This window comes from Lissotriton vulgaris, chromosome 9 (assembly GCF_964263255.1).
Source record: "Lissotriton vulgaris chromosome 9, aLisVul1.2, whole genome shotgun sequence".
NCBI lineage: Eukaryota > Metazoa > Chordata > Amphibia > Caudata > Salamandridae > Lissotriton > Lissotriton vulgaris.
In genome coordinates, this window is record NC_141697.1 from 1,033,531,809 (window position 1) to 1,033,547,823 (window position 16,015).

The window sequence follows — 16,015 nt, forward strand, 5'->3', positions numbered from 1 at the left end:
GCTCACCCCATTGACGCCAATACCATTGCAAATAGCACCAGTGAAAGAATGGACAATGCTGACAAATCTGACAATGCTGTCAATACTGCTACTGAAGCACCACCTCAGATAATATCGCAAGTAGAGGCAGAGACAGCAGAGGAAGGCTTAGGTGGGGGGAAAAAACCGGAGAAGGACTCTGAGAAGGAGCTGGATTTTTTTCTGTCTCGGATGGGGGAGAGTGGTCAGATGAAGTTACAGACAGCAGCAATCCAGACACAAGTGACAGTGATTTAGAATTAGAGCTCTTAGAGGGAGGAAAGTCTGGGACCAACCAGAGGAGAAGGAAAACACAGGAGAAAGAGCTCATATGGGACTACACCCCCTCGGTCCAGCTCGTAGGCACCCCAATAAATGCAGAAATGGGAGAGAAGGGAGGTGAGACTACTATGCCAACATTAGAGACTAACATGCAGGCGATATCCGCTCACAGCGAGGAGACCCGGCAGGATGGGCGCAAGGTTCAGGCGGCAATGAGGAAACTACAGGGAGTGGTGCGAAAGCTGTCCAAAACATGTAGTACATTCGGGGAGCGGATGTCGGATCTGGAATCACGGATTTGTACCACAGAGGCAGATCTGTCAAGTACCCAGGAAATGGCTAAATCACAGGAGGCACAGATAACAGATATCCAGTGGAAACTGGAAGAACATGAGAACCACCAATGGTGGAACAATATACGCGTCCTGGGTGTTCCTGAGGGGGTTGAGGGGGAGGATGCCCGCAGATATGTCATTGATTTATTTAGAGAGTCGCTCCCTGAACTCACGGACTGAAACTGGGCATTAGAGATTCAGCGGGCACATGAGGGACCCTTTGTGCAAAAGCATCCAGTAAGAGCAGGGTCATTGCCATGAGCTATACTGGTTTACTTTGGCAACTCCCTGCTACAAAAAGCAGTGTTTGAAAAGGCAAGACCTCAGGCAAAACGCACTAGGGATGGGGTCTCACATTTTGTTCGCCCTGACTTCTGCCACACCACCATGGAAAGACGGTGGAGGTTGAGGCAGATGATTAAACCATTCCAAAATAAAAGGGCTCAGGCTTTTTTGAACAACCCTGCCAAGCTAAAGGTTATTTGGAACGGGAAAACACGTTTTTTTTTGTTCAAGATAAAAGCCAAGGAATACCTGGACAGCTTAATAGCATGAGAAGGGTTGGAAAAGATTTAAAATAGAAAATGGATGCCTTCTTTAGACCCTTGTTCATGGGGGGTTTCTTTCTGCCTCCTCTTCCTTTGTTCTGTCTTTCTTTTCTTCTGAAGGCAGCAAGTTATTGAAAGGAGGCTGGTTACTGTAGTTGCACAGCATATATTAAATAAAATTAAGGTTTGTTCACGGGCACTTGGGTAGGTGCAATGCATTCATCACACACAGACATATGTCTGAGTGTCTCTCGACGGGGTTGGGGGTGGGGGGTGGTGAGCTTGGGGAGTGGAGGAGGGGTGGGGGTAAAATGTGGAAAAAACACACTCAGAGAAGAAGTTGAAAAATGTAGACAATTAAAAACATATATATATAACTCAGAAAATCAGCTGTTTAAGTGGGAAAATGTTGCAGAAAATGATTGAGAAAAGAGGATTATTTCAAGTGCTAGGAGCTGTCGGAACTGTCAGAATTAAATTAAGATGGGTAGAATAAATATTTGCTCAATAAACATTGTAGGACTTAATGATGTAACTAAAAGAAGCAAATTGGGGGAGCTGGTAAAATTAAATTCATTTGACATCATCTGTTTTCAAGAGACCTATATCCCTTGGGATAAAAGACATCTGATGACGATTCAGGGTAATAACTTATTGGTAGCCACATCTCAAACATCGAATATTCGAGGGGTAGCTATTCTGGCCAAACATTCATTGGGCCCAGTCAGGCTTAGAGCAGCAGACAAGCTTGGGAGGTGGGCTATAGTTGAGCCAGGGCTGGGTTTCACTATATACTCAATCTATGGCTCAAATTATGACGATCCCCAAATCTTCGAGGATCTTGAGGTAGAATTGGCAACGTGGCCTACTCCCCTCATCCTATGTGGGGATTTGAACATTGCCCTAGATCCACAACATGGTGCTAATAGTCAAGGGAATTATCAAGGGCGGAAACCAAGGGTATATAGGGCAGTTACATCCCTCATTAAGAGCCATGGATTAGTGGATATGTGGCAGGCCAAAAATGCACTTCAGAATCCGGGTAGCACCTATTATTCATTCCCACATAGGAAATATTTTAGGATTGATTTTTTTTTGCACAATAGATCTCCTCAATAAAGCTAATATAACAATCTTACCGAAGGTCATATTGGATCACAATCTGTTAGTTCTGGGGATGGAAGCTTCAGGCTGTATTAAAAAAAGGGGGAAATGGTCCTTCGATAAGTAGCTATTAGTCAACAGGGAATATATTGAGTATATTAGAAAATGGGTAATCAATTATTTTCATATTAACAGGTATAGCACTTCTAGAATAGTAGTTTGGGACGCCTTTAATGCGGGTGTGAGGGGAGAAACTATTAGTTATGTGACCAAAACACGAGCCATACGCAGGGAGAAAAATCAGGTGCTGATGTGAAGACTGAAAGTAGCAGAGGACAAGCACTCACTTTTAATTAAGCAGGAAAAAGAGACAACGCAGAGCCAGGTGCAGATTCAGACCCTTAAGGCAGAGATTAATGGGTGGCTTGCACAAAAGTCAGCAGAGGAGTTTCAGTCCCGGTGTAACAACTTTTATGAAAGTAGAGAGTCAGTCGGGAAGAGACTAGCTCTTTGCACTAGGCAAAAGTCAGTGCAGAATCAAATCTCAGCTATAAATGGGGGGAGTAGAGTATACTGACCCAGACGACATAGTTAAAACTTTCCAAGACTACTATCAAGTGATGTACTCTGAAGAAGGCGATAGGGAGGAAAGTATCACATTAAATGATATTAGACAGATGGTGACAATAGAGGAGCTGGGAGATGTCCTAAATGAAGATTTAAAAGAAGAATTGGAATTAGAGATCTCGCAAGAGGAGAACCAAATAGCAGTGCAGACCCTGGCTTCAGGAAAGGCCACAGGCCCTGATCAAATACCTCTTGAGCTATACAAAGTACTGGGCATGACAATAATACCTCTCTTTTTAGATATGTTTAAAGGGATTCAATAAAATGGGAACACTCCGGAGTCATGGAAAGAAACCAGTATTGTCATATTTGCAAAAAAGGGAAGCCTACAGACAAGCCAGGGTCATACAGACCAATTTTTCTAATTAATACGGAAATTAAAATATGCTCTAAGATCTTGGCTACTCGGTTCGGAAGGGTCATTGGTCCCTTGGTCTCCCCGTGGCAACATGGTTTTATACCAGGGAGACAAACAACTGACCATATCCGAAGAGTAATTTCATTGTTCGATATTGTGTCTGAGACGGGGGGGCCAGATGGCCATGATCCTTCTGGATGCCGAGAAGGCGATGGATCATGTAACATGGGAATTTCTGTGGGGGATCCTGGAGCTGAAGGGGTTTGGCCAGGGATTTATAGGGAGCGATTAGAGCAATGCATTGCGACTCAAAAGCTTGGATACAAGTAATGGGCAGAGAGTCAGGGGATGACTCAATATCCAGAGGGACCCGGCAGGGTTGCCCCTGCTCACCCATTTTATTCGCTTTATATATTAACCCACTTCTAGAGAAGCTGTTACAGTCAGTTAAAATTAAACCTATATGCACCAGGGGGTATCAGACTAAAATACTGGCCTATGCCGACGAAGTGGCTATTGTGTCATCAGATTCCAAGGAGGCCCTAGATGAGATTACTTTCATAACTGGGAGGTTCGGCATACTATCAGGATATAGCTTGAATGGGGAGAAAACTATTGTTGTTGTATGCACACAGAACGTGGATTTCGAAGACGCAAGGCGAGCAGAGTCAGCAGTCTATCTAGGGGTGCGTGTCGCGGCAAAAGTGAACAATATAATTAAAGCAAACTTTGACCCACTATTTAAAACCTTAGCTATAGAATTAAATAGGGTCAATGGGTTTCATTTGTCAATCATAGGGAGGGGAAATTTTCTGAAAATAAGTATCCTGTGGAAATTTCTATACCTGTTCAGGTCAATCCCACTTGCTTTGGATGATCTTATACTTAAAAACTGGGCCACTCTGTTACATCAAATATCCTTCTTACTGAAGATAGATAGAAGTGATTGAATGAGTTTGAGTGAGAAAATTCCTAAAATATTTGAATTAGCAGTAGGAAAAGAAGCCTCTTGGCTTCTGTTAAAACAATTGGAGCACAGCTATTATAATAAAGTTCGGTTCAAAATGATAAAGAGTGCATGGCGCATTTGGAAACAGATATCAAAATTAATGGAAATTCCTAGAATCACACAATATACCCCCCTATGGCATGGGTCGCTCTTTCCAAAGGATGCCTATGATATTATGGGACAGGAGTGGGAGAATAAGGGTATAACCACCATTGGAAAGTTTTATGGTGGAAAAAAGCGGCCGCAATTCTTGGAATTACAACAGGAGTTTGGGATACTCCCTAATCAGTTTTTCAAATTTGCACACGTTAAGAGTATCCTTATGGCACATAGACCCAGGGTGAAGATTGAGCAGATTCCCCTGATGGCTCTAATTAGAATTAAGTTTTGTAGAAATGGGGACTTATACAATCTCTTATTGGCAGCAATGCAGGATGATCTAGAAAAGAACGAGACATCGTAGGCAGTGAAACTGAATAATCCGGATGTAGACATTTACAGGAGCCTGGAGTTATCTGCGAAAATCTTCTTAGCTTCCAATCTAAAAGCACAACTATACCAGACCATATTTAATTTGTATTTTACACTGGCGAAGCTTTTCACATGGGGGGAAAAGAGAGGATGACAGGTGTCCTAGGTGTGGGGTGGGCCCGGCCACACGGATTCATATGTTTTTCGATTGTGACAGATTGACCGTCTTAAAATCTGGGATCCTGGCCTTTTGGAAATCCTTATTCGGTACCAATTTTGAGCAAACTGCTACACTGGCAGCCTTGGAGTATGACAGCTCTGTGAGATGCAATAAGGAACAAGAATACTGCCTGTTTTTAGGCACAGCTATTTATTAATTAATGCTAGCAGCACGATGGAAGGACATGGAACCACCCACTTTTCAGGTGTGGTTAGCCAGACTCCTGGGAGTCTGGAAACAGGAAGCAGCCCTCTACGCGTGTAGAGGTAGGAAAGCTAGAAGTCGGGGGATAAAAATATGGGCTTACATTGCAAAGTGGAGTGGGGAGGCTGGGGGGGCTTAATATTGACAAAGGGCCCGATGTAGGTGGCTCATTACTGGTAGGTAAACCCAAAATTCGGTACATTTCAGGCTTACTGACTGGTATTGAGCCATTTCCAATGTAGGTGATGATTCGGTAAATACAGAATCTGTATTTACCGATTCTTTATTTACCGAATCATTATTTACCGAATCAGGTATGTAGGAAGCACATTTAAGAGTGCTTATGTGCTTTAAGGGTTCATTATTTATCACCAACTGCAAGTTGGTGGTAAATATCGAAAACCTTTGAAAAAGCAATTTTGAGCTTTTTCAACAGTGCCATGTGGCAGACATACATGCCCTTAGGGCATGTATGTGTGCCACATGTGCACACATGCACGATTCAGGGGTGCAATGTGCCACCCTTGAATGTGATCCCCCTATTACCGATTCATTATTTACCAAATCGGTAATAGTGAATAGCTTTCCATTCATTCCTATGAGCCTTCAGGCCCATAGGAATAAATGGGAATTACCGAATCTGTAAATACTGATTCAGAAATACTGAATATTACCGAATCGGTAATATTTACCGAATTTTTAGCTACATACCATTTACCGATTCTGAAATACCGAATCGGTAAAATTCGGTATTTTAGCATCGTTAAATAGTATTTACCTAAATATGGCCCAAAATGTATAAGTAGCAAAATGGTTCCCCTACATGAATTTTGTATTTAGCTGTCTGCTTCTATGCTATACACCCGAAAGAATTTTTGAAATGATAATTTTCTGTATTTTGATATAAGTAATATAAGTGATGTTCATCTTTCCGGGTCCTTTGAAACACCATGTATCAAACGTATTAGGTTTTATATATATACCTTCTTTTCCTGTTAATTCTAATACTATGAAATAGTGTATTATATTTGTACTTTTAATTCTTATACTATGAAATCATGTATTATATTTGTACTTTTGTAAAAATACCTACTCTCGGTGTGAATAAAAAAATAAAAAGTGATCTGATATGCTCACTGGCGTAGCATATACAAAGATAGCATTCTATTATGGAACAATATGTATATTTGAACATTTATCTTAGTGCATGGACCTCATAGGCTAATTAGGCCAGTGTTGTAATCTGATTAATATGGAACACAGTTTTACTATTTTTTATTTATTAAGGAGGCCTTATAGCCTGCTGCCAAGGGGTATACTGGTTGGTAAAAGGCCCTGAAACTGAGTTATAGGCTCAAGCCCGAGGTGAGGGCCTATAATGAGGGAGGGGGCATTTAACAACTGGTATAGCCCGAGGGGAAAGGGCTACAAGGCTATTAGAGCCTTCCACCCACTGAGCATAGGATGTTCCAAATTAAAATGGGATATACCGAAAGACAAACATTGGAATGTTGGAGCAGAATGTTTATACCAGCCATTTAAGGGCCTGAGCCTCTTCATTGACTTCAAAGCAGCAGCTCTCACCATTTCATTGTTCTAACATTCTTTATCACTCAACAAATTAATATAAGTTAACAATATGACAGCTGTGCTTGATGCCGGAGTTGTCTAGCAAATATATTTCTCCTTTGGTGTGAGATACTGTTTGAAAAGGATGTATTGTACAGAGACTGATCCTCAAGTTCTATTTGGTTTTGGTTTATATTTCCTTACAATCAGTGGGGTAGCAAAGCTGGAAAGTGCTCTAATGCAAGCAAGTGAAATGCCACTCTTCTTCTGTTTAGTAGCACAGTTCAGATATAATTAGGGTACAATGGACACCTTAGACTTTTGGGCCTCAGAGGCCACTGTGTCTGCTGCACAATTTAAAGCTATACCCCTGCTTGAGTTGGGATTCAAAACTATTATGCTGAAGTACTTCCTGCATGTGATGAATATTCCAACTTCCTACAAGAATGTGCATACACAGCTCACTTGAAGCTCCCTTTATACCTTGCCCTGTTGCTTAATCTTGAACAAGCCCTAAACGTTTGACCATGAACGAATCTCAATGTCCTTTTTAAAGTAATTTTTGTGGCTTGTATTTTTAGCTGAATGAGTAGATATATCAATTGTTTTTATTATTATTTGTTATTTAGACAGCTCATATATATCGTGCTTAGTATTTCCAGGTAGAAACAATATTCTCTATAAATGTTAAATTAACACTTCATCTAGTTCACAGTAAAGTTATGGTTCAGAGAATTGTAAACAAAACTGTTTATAAACCGAATTTACACACTCATTGCGTCATGGGCTTCGGTATACCGCACTGAAGCAATAGGCTTTTTTTTTAACTACATGTTATGTTTGCCTTTAATTTGTTGTAATGTATTTATAACGTCCCCTCTAATATTTAAGGATCTATTGTCCGCAACAGAGGCACAACTTTCGTTTCACGTTTAATATGAGTCAGACATAATTTGGAAATTTGCAGCCAGCACACATGTCAAAGACGTTTCCTGTTTTCTCGACTTTGACACCTTGGAAAAGATGACTGATGTTAGGGCCGAGCCCTTATTCTTTGTAATTATCATTACACATGGTTTAAAATGATAACTTAAGATGTTACAAAATAATACAATTGATGAGGAGGACTGTGAGCAGGTGAGTGTGGCTAGAGTTCAGATGATGTAAATAAATTGTTTGCACAGAGATGAGTCAGATATTAGAGAAATCCCCATATAATGAGGTATAAATGGTTTAAGTTATATACGAATGTGGCACAAGAGAACAGGTACTGTGTCATGGTCAAATTCAAATTCCAAGTGATGCCAAATACCATGAATATGGGCAGCCAGCCATTTCTAAATGAAATTGTGCCAACTTGTTTCTTTAGAGGTCCGTTTTATTTCCATATTCTAGCAACTACATTTTGTTGAAACTGCACCTTGTACTGGAATTTACATTTATAAATCTAGCTGTCACACTGTGGTTTAGATTCAAATATGATTTTTTTTAATTTATCTGGCTGTACTATTATTTATTACGTTTGATCCATGCTTTGATGTCGAACCATGGCTAATTTGAACATTAGTGGGCATAATATTTGATAATGTAGATCCTGTTGTTTTCAGTCTCCCCTTTTAGGATCTATAGAATTATTTGTAAAATGTAATGCAATTAGAACTATACTTTAAATATTTTAACACACCTTTTTCAATCACCCTTCTTGACGCTGTATCAAAAAACAGTTGATTTTTCAATGCTTTTCTCTAGATTGAGCAAGAACGAATTGACAAGATCTGGCCAAAGCTTCGAGTGCTCGCTCGCTCTTCTCCCACTGATAAACACACATTAGTAAAAGGTACATGAATTTTCTTGACAGTTTTTTCAAATGATGATTTGTACAGTTCATTGCATAAACATATTTTACATTTCTCATTTTCACTCTGTGATGTTTTTATAAATTGCTGTATTTCACTTGATAATATATATGTATTAAGTAAACCTAACCCAGATAGGTAATTTCCTTTTTTTTAAGCTTTATTTTCTTTTCAAGCATGCTGATAAAAGAAGCAGATGACTATAGGGTGGTATTTTGAATGCCAAAGAAATAATGTGATTTGTGAAAAACAGATTTCAGTTAACAGGTAACATGGAGAAAAGCCCAATTAGATAGGGGAACACAATGATCTTTTAACAAGGTAAAAAAAAAAATCTGAAATTGATTCCTTTTAATGAGATAAAAAAAAAGAGAGGGGATGAGAGATGGAATATTGTGCGGAATGAAGGGATGCATAGACAGCCATCTTTACTAAAAACATCACCTGTGAAGGTGGTCCCATTTTTCACCCCCATCTTTATTTAACTTATAAATAAATAAATATATATATGTTACAGCAGTAGTTATAATTCAAAGTGTGATCAAGGCGTAACTGCTGAAACTCGTAGTTTTTTGTCATTAAATATATTTGTTATCTGCATTGGAAGGCGTCCGAGTAGTCCTTTGAATTAAAACGACTGCTGTAACGTATTAGGGACTTCCGGTGTCCCTGCTTGGACCGCCGGGGACAGCCCACGACAGTTACCGGAGTTCGAGGAGAGGACATATATATATATTGATATGATCAAGGCAGTTTTTGCCGAAACGTGTCGCAGCGAAATTATGAAATAAATAACTTTATTGCCAAAATCCCCCACAGGTCGGTGTCCGGTTTCGAGCATGAAGGAGTCGGATGTGGTGTTTAGTTTGGACCATGTTTCCATAGGAAAATAATTTTATGACTTGCCTTTACCTTTGGCACTGTTTAAAAAATCTTGACTAAATTGCCAAAAATTTGACAAGTTGGGTCTTGTTGTGCATGGGAAGTTTCAGGGTGATCCATCAAGCTGGGGTGAGAAAAAGTGTGGATGAAAAAAGTGTGTTCCCATGGTAATTGCCATGGAGACTTTAGACACACAGGACCCGATTCACAAAAGTAATCTGAGACAAAATCCTAACTTTACGACTTTCGGTATTCAAACAAGGCACTTAGGAGTACTAAAGTTAGGATTTTGGTCAATTAATCTTACATTTTGTTGTTAAATTAAACCTAAACAAAACGAAGTTTAACTGAGACAAAATCCTAACTTACTTTCAGTATTCACAGAAGGCATTTAGGACTACTAAAGTTAGGATTTTGTCTCAGTTAATTCTTGACCCCGATATTCTTGCTGTCGATTTTTCTGAATCACAATATTTCCAACTCAATATTTTGTCTCAATCGACATTTCCAACTCGATATTCTGTCTCAGCACTGTCTGGTAGATATGGCAATCCAGAGAGAAAGCAATTATGGTGTTATGTGTGATTTCACAAAAAACAACAATATAGTTACACAATATAGTACTTAAAAATTCAGTCAGATATGAAGCTTAAAAGGATACTCATTTGACTGAAAAATGGGTTGAACGTGGATTCATATATATTGTTGAGTGGTTTGAGAAGTTATTGGAGAATGGAAAAGAGTAGGAAATAATTGGCAGGATGAATGTGAAAATAAGATTAGCCCGATGAATAGGACTGGGAAGCCAAGTGACAATGATAAGAGAAAACGCATATTAAATTACTGTACAAAGGCAAATGAAGAGAGTTTGGTGAAAGAACAAAGGGAGATATAAAAGTAAAGGACTAGTCCTCATAAGTAGTATTAGTAAGATCTAAAAGAAAAAAATGTCTTATTAGAAGTGAACTGCTATATCTATTTAACCTTTGGGAAACACTGTAAATCACAGCTCATCTATCATATAACTTTTTTATGGTACATATCCAAAAAGTGCAGGAGTTTTTGTAATTAAAGTATTTTTGATTCCAAAGTTTTTTTAACAAATGTAAAAATTGAGTTGATATGATTTACACAATTTCCTACGTGTAAAATTGTAATTGAAAAAACAGAACTTGCTCTACATTTAAGATCTGACAGAGTGCAAAACATAAAACAAACAAATCTTGCACTATTTTTGTCTGTTAACTGAAGAAATGCAGAAAATGATGTTTTTCTTTCTTTACACAGAGAAAAAATGGAGTATGTTTGACAACAAATCAATGTGATTCAGTTTTTTAATGGTTTAAATTGGGCTATGCAAAACATTGCAAATATGATATAAACACAGTTGATTAGGTACATGTGAAACAAGTCATTCCTTTCGCAAGACATTTTAAACATTTAAGGCTCATATGCAGTCATCTACAGATTAGGAGTGCAAACATTCAGGGTAACATGCATAAAAGCTTTGCTGTCTGGGGAATATAATTAACAGTATCTAGTAATAGAGCTCTAGGTTGAGTACCTAATCCTTAACTCTCACTGTTAGGCAACAAAGGGAAGATGTGTGGAGAGCAGCTCAGCGAGCCACTTATGTCAACAGTGAGTATGACCAGTAAGAAAAGAGATCTGGGGATGACCCAAACTGAGAGGGGATCGTTTATTTCATGCAAGGACAGGGTTGCTGGCACTTTGCTAATCTAGTATCTGGCAGGCAAGTGACTCATACTAGCACCCACCACAGTTGTATGAAAGGATCGAGGGGAGGTAGTCAACTTTCTCTATATTTTGAAGTTCAAAGAGCTTCCTAATACATGGAAATGGAGGGATTGCGGATCCCTCTCACCTCAGGACCCCACTTTCCTCTTTAGCCCAGCAGATTAGAGAACACAATCAAGAAGCTACTGAGGGGGCCGAATTTGCCCCATCACTTCATTGTAAATATCGTAAGCTATCTGGTAGCAGAGCAAGGTTAGTAAAGTGGCATCACTTTAATTGTCTTAATGTGCTTTATAAGGCTCACTCCCATTCCTCCCACATGCTGGTGCTGCAGCATGGGCATTTGTATCAAAAGTGTCTTTGATGTTATATTAATATTTGGGTGGAGAGTTGCAGCTCAATAACTTGTTGAAAGTCTACCTGCAACGACTTGCAGTGAGGACATTTGACAGCATTCGGGAATATATGGTTAATCCTCTCTCAGGTCACCCATGCTCTGTGTATTATTCAATATTGTGTGTTTTTAAATCAGGCAATCTGATTAAGTATGGGTATTCCAAAGTCCTGCTCCATTTTGCCTCATGTAAAGACCTGCCTATATCTGTTTCTCAAGTCACTTGAAGCATGAGAAGGGTATCTGAGTATGTTCCTTAAAGGCCTAATATAACACTGTAACAAGCTGGCAGCATCTCCCATTACAAGAAAAGTTTGTACTACAGCATGTGTTTGAGGTTCATCATTTTCATCATTCCAGTTTTTATGGCAAGTAAAATGATCATTCTATGAGTAAGGAAGTGGCCATGATGGATTCTAACAGTTCCAAAAAAGAGAGGGAGAAAGAAGATTTATCCGGAGTTTGCTCACTTTTCACCCATGAATTTCTTTAAATTCAAAAGGAGGGAACACATTTATATTTTTAAAAAAAGCCTATTTATGTGGTTTAGTGGAGGCATCCCTTTTTAATTAAAAGGATACTCACCGACTAGGGATACTAGCCGCATTCTTATCATTGGGTCATCACCTAGGGGGACTTGTGCTCCTGGGTATGCTCAATATTAATAGATAATGGGGCACTTTATGTGTTAGTTGGTCAAATGCCTTCCTGGAGGACCCTCAACACTAATAGATTCCTATAGATGTTGCCAGATATGTATTTTAAGCATTTGGATACCGCACTATTTGTGCCATCTGTGTGACTGCTATGAAATTTATCTAACTCATGCATCATTCAAACTTGCATGCCATGCTTATAGACCATATAGCAAACTTCCAGCAGTGAGTAATCTATACATTAACGAGAGAGGCTTAGTTAACAGTTGTTCATTGCATATGTCTTTATTTGTGATCACTTGTGATAAACACTGAACTACTAATTTGTGAAATCACAGTGGTGCACTTGCATTTTCCTTTGATCAAGACTGTACTCTTTTAACTCCAAAACTAAAACAGATTTGCATTTCAACCTTTTACATTGGTGACATAGTGTTGTCAACTCTTGTGTAGCTCATGAATTCATATCTGTTCATACCACGTACTTGGTGGTTGAACCATGTAGTCACACACACTACGGAAAGAAATGTTAAGAAGACCTGTAGTTCCAATGTAAATTTGAACCTCTTTGCTATGGGCATATTGATTATCATGAGTCCCCAACCCCTTCACTGACTTTGTCAAGATGCTATGGGGGACATAATCATGTCATCAGACTCTGCATCTTATTGGGGCCCAGACAGCATTGTACAGGTCTAAGTCCTCCACCAGTGCCGTCTCAAGTGCTTACTTCCTCATGAGATCCCAAGCTAGTTCTCGTTCAAGGCAGGCTAGAGTAGTTTCAACCTGCTGGATTTTTATCACAAATCTCCCTACAGGCACCTAAAACAGTGTAAATGTCTTAGTCCCACTATAAACGCCTCCCACTCTACCCCCAGTAAAGCAGGGGTATCATTAAAGTACTGAGATGCAAAGCCGCTGTGGTCCAAATAAAAAGGCCTACTAATGTCTCAGGTTGGAGATGCCAAGTGGGATTAACAGAGTTGCTCTGCCCCATTGGAAGTACCCCAATAAGGGATTGTGATCTGAGATCCCACTTCCAAGGTAATCAATCGATTTTGTGAGATGGCTGAGGGAGTCTATACACAATAGTATATCTTCCATCTTTATCAGATATTGCTGTGAATATCTATAAGAGGATACATACTCTCACCTAGATTAGTGCCCCATGGCATATGATGAATACCTAATGGTCTGAATTCGCCTCACCATTGTTTTCAAGCTTAGTTTCCTGAAGAAATGTAGTATGTGTGCCTTGACGCTTAACATAGGAGTAAATAAGTTAATAGCATATCTTCTGTGTGCTGTGTGCACTCCTCAAATATTCCAGCTAAGAAATTGTATGACATGGTGGGAAGAGTGTAAGCTAACAAGACAGTATTGTTCTTCTCATCTGCTCTACCCCAGCACATTGATTTTATGCCTCTGCAGTAGAGCTTTTTGCACTGTGTATTAGATATATATACCTCCGTAACTTCTTTTCTTGTGTGTGCCAACAACTATGTCAGTAAACAGAAATAAGTACTTAAGACCTGAAGCCTAAGGGCACATGCCCACAAAGAATGGCACAGCAAACCTGGTTCATGAGGAGTGTCAGGAGCCAATCTCAGTCAAATCTTGTGACTGTGCAGGGCCCCAAATCTTCTAAATGTTTTTCAAAATTGAAATGTGTGCCCCAATAATAATTTGTCAGATGGCCACCCAGAAGAAATATAAGGTCATGCTAGGGGTAAGAAATGCTTCCTGACCTCTCACATAATTAAATAATATTATGCTCTACACAAATATATTCTGCACATAATTCATGTCTTAGCCTTCTAGGATTTGCAGGCCCTGAGACATTGAGGGCCATTGAGGGCAACGCCAAGAGCTAAATCCTGTCAGGGGTCATTTAGGTGTTCACAGTCTCTCCCCTCTGGGTAAGGAGATGTTTAATCAGATGAGCTCACCTGCAGTCACTAGAGGAAACATCTAAGGCCCAGGCCATATGTCCCAAGATGAGAGAACTTCAGAGTCGCTGAAAAAAATGGAGTTCCCAAAGTCTGTGTTTTGTTTGGATTCGTTAAAGTTTGTGGCCATCTCCAAGGATGGATGGCACTCATTCTGAACTTGTGTCTTGGAGGGAGTTGCCCTTTGGCTCATTTTCATGCTGGTATTTTCCTAAAGCAGCAACAGAGTTTATATTGCCATTCCCATTGTGGAGAAGTGTGGCTCACTGGTTAGAGCAGGCAGACCCTGAAGCAGAGGTCAGACCCGGGACCAGGGTTCAATTCCCGACGTGGCAGGGTCTTGAGCTCAAATGTCCATGGACTCGATAATTCTCGCTTCGGTGCCTGACCTAATCATGGGTTCACACTCTGCAACTCTGGGCATTAAGCTTGCTTAATCTCCACAACGGCCCCCCGCGGCGGGATGCCTGGCTTTCACCTTGGGGATGCCCTGTAGGGGCTATCTCACAGGGAAAAGCCAGGACGGGTTCCCAAGGCAAGCGCGGAGATACCCCTTCGGGGGTCGATTCAGGCGCTATATAAGAAACATAATAATTGTGTGTGGCAGTCAGTTCTATTTTTCTGGCTGTTCTTCCCAATCCCAAGCCAAAGTGGGATCAGTGAAAAATAGGATTTTGTGATGACTGATTGAGTTTAGCACGAAGCTACAGAGAGTATTAGAGGTCCATTTTGCAAAGATGGCACTTGATCCGTCAAAAGGAAGCTCATTGGTCTTGTAGAGTTAAGGTATAATCTTGGAAAACTGATTATTTTGAATTTCAAACTCCAGAGGTGTGCCTTCACTTGTGATAAATAGGATAACATTTCAAATCTCTTAGTAAAGCAGTTTAGCAACTACTTGTATTTTTTGCTGAACCTAAGGATGGACGTCAGGCCGGCACCCTTTGTGCTTGCTCTGGAAAGATGCTGGTGTAAAACATTTATTCCACTTTTTTAGGATCTTAAAAACCTACCACCCTTATGTTGTACATCGGTATTGGCCCTCTGTGTATTCAGCCCTGTCTTCCAAAAAACAGACGGGAATCAACAATTTCTTCCACCTGTTGTTTTAATGGTCTTGTTTGCAAGTTTCAATTTCTGCAGAGTTTGCTCAGATTGTTCCATTCTATAGGGAACAATGTGATTCATTTTCTATTATTCTATCCCGAATGTAGCAAAAATAATGGCAAATAAATTTGATCCACTCATTATGTCGCCTAAGGTTGTTGTTGTATACAAGCACCAAATGCAAATACATGCATGAACCACTGTAAGTGTTTTCTCATCAAAATGCAAGCATTAAGCTTGTGTCTTGGTAAATTCCAATCAGTGTCTAGGACATACTCTTATATATCCCAGTGCTGAACTTAAAATAGTTCCCACTTAATGATATAAAATGTGCACATTTGACATTTTATGTTTGAGAGAAGCTGGAACCTTTTTCTGCTCAAGGTGACTATGGTTTATATATGCTGCTAATCAGGCCTGTTCATAGCTGTGGATGATTTAAAACATTGCACTGTATTTAGCAGATATAACAGTATGTAAAGTATGTATTTTACTCTAACCAACTGTGTTTGGTGGACAACTGAATAAAGTTGGTAATCATTGTTTAGGCAATGTATAGTTGCTAGTGTTACAACCTGTTATGAGATTCAACAGATGTTTCCACATTAAGATAGTATCTTGGAATGATCATTTTTAGGACATGGTTTCCTCAGCCACTTATATCTGAT

The 16,015-nt window shown here is 39.7% G+C and overlaps 1 protein-coding gene across 5 annotated transcripts in view; it reads left to right on the plus strand.

The window, feature by feature from the left end:
* Nucleotides 1-16,015, plus strand: part of ATP2B2 (ATPase plasma membrane Ca2+ transporting 2) — a 1,489,679-nt gene that overhangs the window by 1,283,442 nt on the left and 190,222 nt on the right. For all 5 annotated transcript variants that reach the window (XM_086938944.1, XM_086938947.1, XM_086938945.1 and 2 more), the window contains one exon: nt 8,495-8,582. In XM_086938944.1, the coding sequence (XP_086795070.1) occupies nt 8,495-8,582 (88 nt within the window). The remainder of the gene's footprint in view (nt 1-8,494; nt 8,583-16,015) is intronic.